The 9,607-nt window shown below is 37.3% G+C and overlaps 1 protein-coding gene across 1 annotated transcript in view; it reads right to left on the bottom strand.

Moving 5' to 3' along the window:
* Nucleotides 1–4,899: 4,899 nt before the first annotated feature.
* Nucleotides 4,900–9,607, bottom strand: part of LOC117324132 (rap guanine nucleotide exchange factor 4-like) — a 150,062-nt gene continuing 145,354 nt past the window's right edge. Inside the window, 1 exon segment of the mRNA XM_033879800.1 lies at nucleotides 4,900–9,454. Within this exon segment, the coding sequence (XP_033735691.1) occupies nucleotides 9,382–9,454 (73 nt within the window). The 3' untranslated portion in view covers nucleotides 4,900–9,381.

Raw genomic sequence — 9,607 nt, 5'->3', positions numbered from 1 at the left:
TTATCGTTGCCTTCAAGAAAACATTATCGGTTCGGAAATATACAGATATTTATCGAAATGAATATATAAATTCGCGTTTTATCCCCTTTTTTTAGATTTTGGATGTCAAAAAGTGGGGGGGCAAAAAGATATGTTTGCCCCCCCACTGAAAAAAGTGGGGGGGCAATTGCCCCCCCTGCCCCCCCGCTTCCTACGCCACTGATATATATATGTTCGTAACAACTGTGTTCCCCATGATGTACCTTCAAAGTTAAACATCACCTTCCTATAAGGTTTGATGTCCGTATTTGAAACAGTGATTGCGGATTGCTCCGAAAAAGTGGTCAACACGCGTACGAGTACACGCGCGCATGCACACATACATAATAATGATAAAATAAATACTACATTTTTGTTTATGTCACGACTGTTATTCAATGACGGCTTGAAATAGCGTTTTGACTAAAAACACTGGAGAAGGTTGACGTGGTTAAATAAAAGTTTCTCGGTGTTCAGGGTAAATAAACAACACGATACTTTTCCATCAATATTGTTACTGCAGTGAATTTGGAGAAAAAAAACCCCAATTAATTAATTAATTGGTAGACGTGACGCGCATTGTGGGTAATTCAATGAATAACATAAAGTTGACGAGACATTCCTGTTGGACAGTTCATCCTATATTGAGTATTGCATTTTTTTTTATAGATTATATATGACCGATTTCAAAACTAAGATACAGACGGAAGAAAGACAACTCTGAAAGCAGTTAATTTTCTTGCACCACTAGCAAACTAGAAATGACAACTGTCACAACGCCGAATGTCTCCCTTATCTACATGTTGAAAATAAAATAAATATCATTCAGGATCTCTTCCGTTTTGATTTTGTACAGGATTATATTGTGTAAATTGTGGGTACCATTGTGAAAATTCTTATCGTTTACTTTTGAGCGCATTTTTTATTTTATTTTATTTAAATGCTTGTGTTGTAATGCTTTCACTTTTTAATTACCTAAATACGCAAAAAAGCTTAAATATGTTATTCTATGACAACGAAGACCTGACTTTGAAAGTAAAGTGCAATGTATTTAACATGTGCAGTCTTTCATTAAATCAAGCAGAAGATTTTGAACATAAGCTATATTCATATATTTATTACAATTAACACGTGATTGACTTGTCCCATTGTTGCATTTGAAATTAGTTATCTCTCATCTGCTTCATATACTAGTACATGAAATATTCTGTTGATAGAAGATGGCTTCATAAGTTGCTTGTAACTTGTACCAAATCCTTTGTACCGAATTTTGACAATATAATATTAAGATTAAATTAAAAAAAAAAGAAGTTAAAATGCTGCAAGGTGAAGGATGTTTGGACTTTTGTTACTCCAGCCATTTATATAGCGTTACTTTGAGAAGGACACGGAACGTACCAAATGAACGTTAATAAGACATCCAAGAGTGTAATTGATCATTCAGTATTCCTACCGATATTTCGACTCAACCAATGCACTGCACAATGAAACAAATTAATATCAGGTTTGTCAAAAAAGAAAACCGAAAGACAGATAACATTTCGGAACGGAAAGACTGTGAAAGGGACGACGGAGATCGACTTAGTTGTAGGGAAAGTATCGCTTTTGTCAGGAATACGTGTTGTCTTCGTCTGGTATTTAGAGGAAATATTTGTGAAACATGGAACAGAATCATTAAAACCCGACTTAGAAGTCGGATAGATTGCGTTTGATAAATAGGCCCCGGCTACCAAGCTTAACCAACGGGAGTTCGTGAAGCTAATGGGAGTTCGTGAAGCTAACGGGAGTGCGTGAAGCTAACGGGAGTTCGTGAAGCTAACGGGAGTTCGTGAAGCTAACGGGAGTGCGTGAAGCTAACGGGAGTTCGTGAAGCTAACGGGAGTTCGTGAAGCCAACGGGAGTTCGTGAAGCTAATGGGAGTTCGTGAAGCTAATGGGAGTTCGTGAAGCTAACGGGAGTTCGTGAAGCTAACGGGAGTTCGTGAAGCTAATGGGAGTTCGTGAAGCTAATGGGAGTTCGTGAAGCTAATGGGAGTTTCTGAAGCTAATGGGAGTTCGTGAAGCTAACGGGAGTTCGTGAAGCTAACGGGAGTTCGTGAAGCTAATGGGAGTTCGTGAAGCCAACGGGAGTTCGTGAAGCTAACGGGAGTTCGTGAAGCTAATGGGAGTTCGTGAAGCTAATGGGAGTTCGTGAAGCTAACGGGAGTTCGTGAAGCCAACGGGAGTTCGTGAAGCTAACGGGAGTTCGTGAAGCTAACGGGAGTTCGTGAAGCTAATGGGAGTTCGCGAGTTCGTGAAGCTAATGGGAGTTCGTGAAGCTAATGGGAGTTCGTGAAGCTAACGGGAGTGAAGCTAACGGGAGTTCGTGAAGCCAACGGGAGTTCGTGAAGCTAATGGGAGTTCGTGAAGCTAATGGGAGTTCGTGAAGCTAATGGGAGTTCGTGAAGCTAACGGGAGTTCGTGAAGCTAATGGGAGTTCGTGAAGCTAACGGGAGTGCGTGAAGCTAACGGGAGTTCGTGAAGCTAGTCACATACACGTTCAACCCTAATTGGAAATCCAGGAGTGCCAGATCAAGACGATAAGAACGCACAAATATGGAACAATTGAAAATTAATTATTCAAATATATATTATATAATTAGTAAGGGACAGATTTTATACCGATTTGTGTCTGACGTCAGCTACCTTATTAACATGTTAAACATTGTTAGGTTTCGTTTCCATGATTCATATCATAATGTGTCTATGAATATGTAAGCATGTATAACACATGAATGATCACATAAAAGGGCAAGTTGGAAAAAAAAGAACGCACAAATATCTCGTACACTATCGACACGCAATAAACGTAACGCATGAGTAGTAACTACCATTTTTATAGAATCTGGTATGGCTCGGCCAGAGGACAGTACTATTATACATGTAGTATGATAAAACCACTACTTTGATCTAAAGAATTTTTTTTTCTTCATATATCTTCAAAACGGTGATCCAGTGTTGCGAGCCGTTATTTTCGTTATGTTCTCAAATACATCAATAGAGGTTAATTTTTTACTTTGTAAACAAAACAGTTTTGGTAAAAGTGACGTCATTCGGTAAAGGTTTGAATTAAAAGTATACGTTAGCCAAGGTCAGTGCTAAATATGTTTTGTTTTGAAGATGAGTTGTTATCCAACGGATATCAAAACACCATGCGTTTATTGATATGTTGTTTTTTACGCCAGGGCCAAACTACAATGACCTGAGGTGAACATAAAGTCGACGTATGGGTTTTTTGGTGAGTTTCACGATCTCCGACACTTGAAATTTTCTATCTCACCATGTAGGCCATAATAATAAAGCAGTTCCTACATTTCCTGATAAATTTCAATGAAAGTTGGTGGTAAGGAAGGCCATGAGAGGTACAGTGGTAAGGAAGACCATGGGAGGTACAATGGAAAGGAAGACCATGGGAGGTACAGTGGTAAGGAAGACCATGGGAGGTACAGTGGTAAGGAAGGCCATGGGAGGTACAGTGGTAAGGAAGGCCATGGGAAGTACAGTGGCAAGGAAGGCTGTGGGAGGTAGTGGTAAGGAAGGTCATGGGAGGTACAATGGAAAGAAAGACCATGGGAGGTACAATGGAAAGAAAGACCATGGGAGGTACAGTGGTAAGGAAGGCCATGGGAAGTACAGTGGTAAGGAAGGCCGTGGGAGGTACAGTGGTAAGGAAGACCATGGGAGGTACAGTGGTAAGGAAGGTCATGGGAGGTACAGTGGAAAGGAAGGCCATGGGAGGTACAGTGGAAAGGAAGGCCATGGGAGGTACAGTGGAAAGGAAGGCCATGGGAGGTACAATGGAAAGGAAGGCCATGGGAGGTACAGTGGTAAGGAAGGCCATGGGAGGTACAGTGGTAAGGAAGGTCATGGGAGGTACAGTGGAAAGGAAGGTCATGGGAGGTACAGTGGAAAGGAAGGCCATGGGAGGTACAGTGGAAAGGAAGACCATGGGAGGTACAGTGGAAAGGAAGGCCATGGGAGGTACAGTGGAAAGGAAGACCATGGGAGGTACAGTGGAAAGGAAGACCATGGGAGGTACAGTGGTAAGGAAGACCATGGGAAGTACAGTGGAAAGGAAGGCCGTGGGAGGTACAATGGAAAGGAAGACCATGGGAGGTACAATGGTAAGGAAGACCATGGGATGTACAGTGGAAAGGAAGGCCGTGGGAGGTACAGTGGAAAGGAAGGCCGTGGGAGGTACAATGGAAAGGAAGGCCATGGGAGGTACAATGGAAAGGAAGACCATGGGAGGTACAGTGGTAAGGAAGGCCGTGGAAGGTACAGTGGTAAGGAAGACCATGGGATGTACAGTGGTAAGGAAGACCATGGGAGGTATAGTGGTAAGGAAGACCATGGGATGTACCGTGGTAAGGAAGGCCGTGGGAGGTACAATGGAAAGGAAGACCATGGGAAAAGCAGACGAACTGATAATCAAACTTATTAGCATTAATTGATAGATGATCTACAAGAATCCAGTGGTTAACGCAATTTTTTTTTCTTCATCATAAATTTTTGAGCACCTGATTATCAAGTTTTGGTGGCAATGGTTAAATCACTTATCTGATCAATGTTATTTCTGGAGCAGGCTCATTTCTTTAGTTGTTTTATGGTGTTTTACAGTTTAGTTTGTTTTCAATCTAATTAAAAACCATATATCCCAAGTCACCTCTGTATTGTACTTGCATAGCGACCTGACGGAATCATTAGGTTAAGGATCCTGATGAGCTAGGGTGAAATATTCATCAACCAATCAAATCTATACCCCAGGTTCTCAGACAGTAAAACTCAGAAGTCGGGGTTAATCACATGCTGTGATTCTGTTTAAATCTTCAACAAGACGTAATACATATTAAACATTGCGACATTTATTTCAAAAATCGCTCCAACAACAAAACTGTCATCAACAAACAGTACAGTGATATGTCATTAGACTCATTTACAATGATTTCGATGTAACAGTAACTTTGAAGTCTATATAATTAAATTTAAATACAATAATCCTTAGACTGGTCCGCAATTTACAATGAAAATGTTCTTTACAATGTCTAGTAGTCAAACTCCTGATACTTTGCTAGTATGACAGCTCCTTTCGCATCATCAAAACAGCTGATATCCATATGAAACCCTTTTGTAGAGAATAGTTTGTGTCACCAAAAAGGCATTTCAATCGATAAAAAACTTAACAGAAATCCGTGCTGACCTTTATGTTTTGTCAACTTAATGATAGAATAAGGGAAGAAATGAACAAATGATGAATTAAGACAAAAATGAACAAATGATAGATTAAAGGAAAAAATTAACAAAGATAAAACACTGTTATTTCCTTCAAGAGAAAATAAACCAGTACATGACTTAGCTAAAACCAAGATCTATCTTTTACCATGTCTTGTGTCTACTGTTTTTTTTTTGTTTTTTTTTAAATATTTGAAGTCCAAATAGATTCAATAATAAATTTCAATATAAAAATGAGTTGATTGATCAGACAGGCTTCCTGTTATTACAGTGCTGTGTGATAACATTAAAGCCAGAGTACTATCATACAGAAATCATATATAGACAAAATAAACATAACTTCCCCTTCTCCCTTACTAGCCATTGTTTTTTTGTTTTTTGTTTTTGCACTCAATAAACCTTTGAACTTAAAGCCCAAACATAAATTACTGTAAAAATTGGACTTATTTGACCTTTGATGTAAAGGTCACAGTGATGTTACTACAGTGCATTGCACATCGGCTTTAGGTGATGCAAGTATCCTCCAAGTTTAATTAACATGTCTTCCACAGTTAAGAAGTTATGACCATGACAAGAAATTGATGAAAATTTTGCACTTATTTGACCTTGAGGTCAAAGTCACAGTGACCTTACGGCAGTGCACTGCACATTTGCTTTAAGTGATGTAGGTATCCTCAAGTTTCATTAACATATCTTCTACGGTTCAGAAGTTGTATGGCCCAGAAATTATTAGAAAAATAAGAACCCGAAGGAGAACCAAAAGAAAGAAGATCCATTACTAATACAATAAGTCACGTACCATCCATTCGAAGGGGAGACATCACTACCATCTACAAAACTAATTAACTACAATCAGATATAACACAATAGTCAAAGATCTACCAGGAAACTAATGTAACTGATGAAGCTCGAGTTGTATGACTGTATCATCCCATGCTCCAATATAAAAATCTAAATTCTATTTTGTTACCATTGAAACCAGTATTGTACTAGAACATCACTTATATATCCCATAAAATGTTATATTTCCTGACAGAAAAGACTCTACAAGTCTGCACCAAAATGTTGAATACTACCATGTATAAAAAAATGAAAAAAAAATGAAAAAGGAGAAAAAATATCTTCAAAATTAAAATTCCAATTTTGGTAAAATTTAACATACGGCGAAGCCCCAATGAACCTTCAAACCAAATATGATCATTCTTGTGGCAAGCTTCTACAAAAATATTTAATGTTATGTCTACAGAATGCGGAGATAGAATGGACACTCACACCTGATCCCTATGTAACAATTAATTTGACAATAAGTAAACATTTGTGTGGATGTTTCAGCAACGAGGAGAAAAAGTAATAAGATACACAGAAAGTAGATTAACAGGAAAACCCTTTACTGTTCAGATGGTAATATTTTTATTTTGTACTTTATCAATCTGATTAAAATACAGATCATCACCTTCATACTATCATCATTACGATAGTAGAAGGTGATGATCTGTATTTTAATCAGATTGGCACTTTATGTCCTTTATGTTCAATCTCATTATAAAATAAGTGATCCTGTTACTTCAGCTAGCATACATTACTTACTTCGCTGGTTGATTAAATAGTTTTGATTAAAACGAAATATCATTATTATCAAATAAGACACAAAATAAGATTAAAATAATCAAACTGCTAATAAAATATGAAACTAATTGTAAAACAAAACTAATTTAAAAACAATACACAAATAATAAAATGTATTACCACGAAAGTAAAATATCACAAAGACAGACTAAATATATAGGTACACTGTATCAATCAAAGATACATAACTCAAATACAACATATTACTCCGCAACAGTCAATTAACAACATATATTTGTATATATATTTTAGTATGTAGATATACAGAAAACCAATACAATTACTGACTTGAATGACAATCAAACTGCCATAAATAATTCTAGGAGAAATATTTAACAGTTTCCTTTTTCTTTCTAGATTTAAAATTCTTAATTTGTAATGTTCAGTGAGAAATGTAACAACAAACTTTTCTGAGCTATGGATAACTAGATATCATACTTATTACCTGACAGGGATCAGAACAAAATAGTGTGTTTCTCAAAGGCATAAATCAAGGTGAACATTTTTATGTTATGATCCCTTCACTATAAATAGTATGTTTAGGATTATAGCTGTGGTATCATTCAGGGACAGTGATATTTGGTGCAGAGCATTCTGGTGTGCCAGAGTTACTTCCCTTTGAAATGGTTATTGTGATTAACTTGACAGCCCATGGCGGTCCTGAGAATGGACCTCTTCTAACTAAAAGGTGTTCGTAAAATATTTTTCAATTAGTTCAAATTTATTTTAAAACATTGTATGAATATTATATATATACAGTACCTGTGTACCAACCAAACTAGTCATTAACATACAACATTGATGTGTTGACTTGCTCTGAAACTAGTTCTCTGTTCTTCTGTTGTTTCCTGTAATATCACACACACAAGTATCTGTTGTTTCCTGTAATATCACACACACAAGTATCTGTTGTTTCCTGTAATATCACACACAAGTATCTGTTGTTTCCTGTAATATCACACACACACAAGTATCCGTTGTTTCCTGTAATATCACACACTGTCAAGTATCTGTTGTTTCCTGTAATATCACACACACAAGTATCTGTTGTTTCCTGTAATATCACACACACAAGTATCTGTTGTTTCCTGTAATATCACACACACAAGTATCTGTTGTTTCCTGTAATATCACACACACAAGTATCTGCTGTTTCCTGTAATATCACACACACAAGTATCTGTTGTTTCCTGTAATATCACACACACAAGTATCTGTTGTTTCTTGTAATATCACACACACAAGTATCTGTTGTTTCCTGTAATAACACACACACACAAGTATCTGTTGTTTCCTGTAATATCACACACACAAGTATCTGTTGTTTCCTGTAATATCACACACACAAGTATCTGTTGTTTCCTGTAATATCACACACAAGTATCTGTTGTTTCCTGTAATAACACACACATAAGTATCTGTTGTTTCTTGTAATATCACACACACAAGTATCTGCTGTTTCCTGTAATATCACACACACAAGTATCTGTTGTTTCCTGTAATATCACACACACAAGTATCTGTTGTTTCTTGTAATATCACACACACAAGTATCTGCTGTTTCCTGTAATATCACACACACAAGTATCTGTTGTTTCTTGTAATATCACACACACAAGTATCTGTTGTTTCCTGTAATAACACACACACAAGTATCTGTTGTTTCCTGTAATATCACACACACAAGTATCTGTTGTTTCCTGTAATATCACACACACACACACACACACAAGTATCTGTTGTTTCCTGTAATATCACACACACACACACACACACACACACACACACACACACAAGTATCTGTTGTTTCCTGTAATATCGCACTCACAAGTATCTGTTCTTCTGTTGTTTCTCGTAATATCACACACAAGTATCTGTCGTTTCCTATAATATTCCACAATTATCTGTTGTTTCCTGTAATATCACACATTAAAGTAACATGGAGAAACTTCTAAAATTCAATTAATAGAAATCTCCGAGTATCCTCCCCTTACGGAGCCAGCTCATTAAAAACAAGACATTTAAATAGATCTGAAATTGTTACAGCCTATTTGGGAGTCTCATTTATCTTTATGTCCTCTTGCATTGTATACTCCAGACAAATTTGTGCTTGCAGAGGCCTGGAACCTTCGCTACAACGACTTGGTCATAGTATTCCATTGAGCACATTTATAAAATTATAATCAAAACCACTTCATTTCAGAGGCTTAGCCAGTCTCCGCAGAGTCTGGCCTGACAGCAACCTGAACAACACCTATATGTCACACAGAGGTCAGCAAACTCTCCTGGTATCATCATTTGACCTTGTACTTGAACAACCAAGGTCAATGTCAGACAGAAGACAAGCTACACTCTCTAGCTCAGTGAACAGCTATTCCTGTTACAGGACACAATGTCCGAAGGAATGACCAGCAGTGACCACCTTATGGTCAGGATATCGTCCATCATTTCATCCCCTCAGAAGCTGTCAAGTTCTACGTGGTTCCAACTTGTAAGAAAACTGTGTCAACAATCTCTGATTATCAATCACATGAAGATTCCTGAAATATTGAATGTTTACATGTGAGAAATCCAACCGTTTCTGATCAATTTAACAATATTCTTACTTGTTTTTTTATTAGTAACAGTTATTGGCTGTGAATTTTTCTGACCTTTTTACTTATGTAGGGTGAAGTCGAAAAGTTCCACAGAAG

Source organism: Pecten maximus, chromosome 3 (assembly GCF_902652985.1).
Source record: "Pecten maximus chromosome 3, xPecMax1.1, whole genome shotgun sequence".
Lineage (NCBI taxonomy): Eukaryota > Metazoa > Mollusca > Bivalvia > Pectinida > Pectinidae > Pecten > Pecten maximus.
This window is presented reverse-complemented; position numbering and strand designations above follow the sequence as displayed.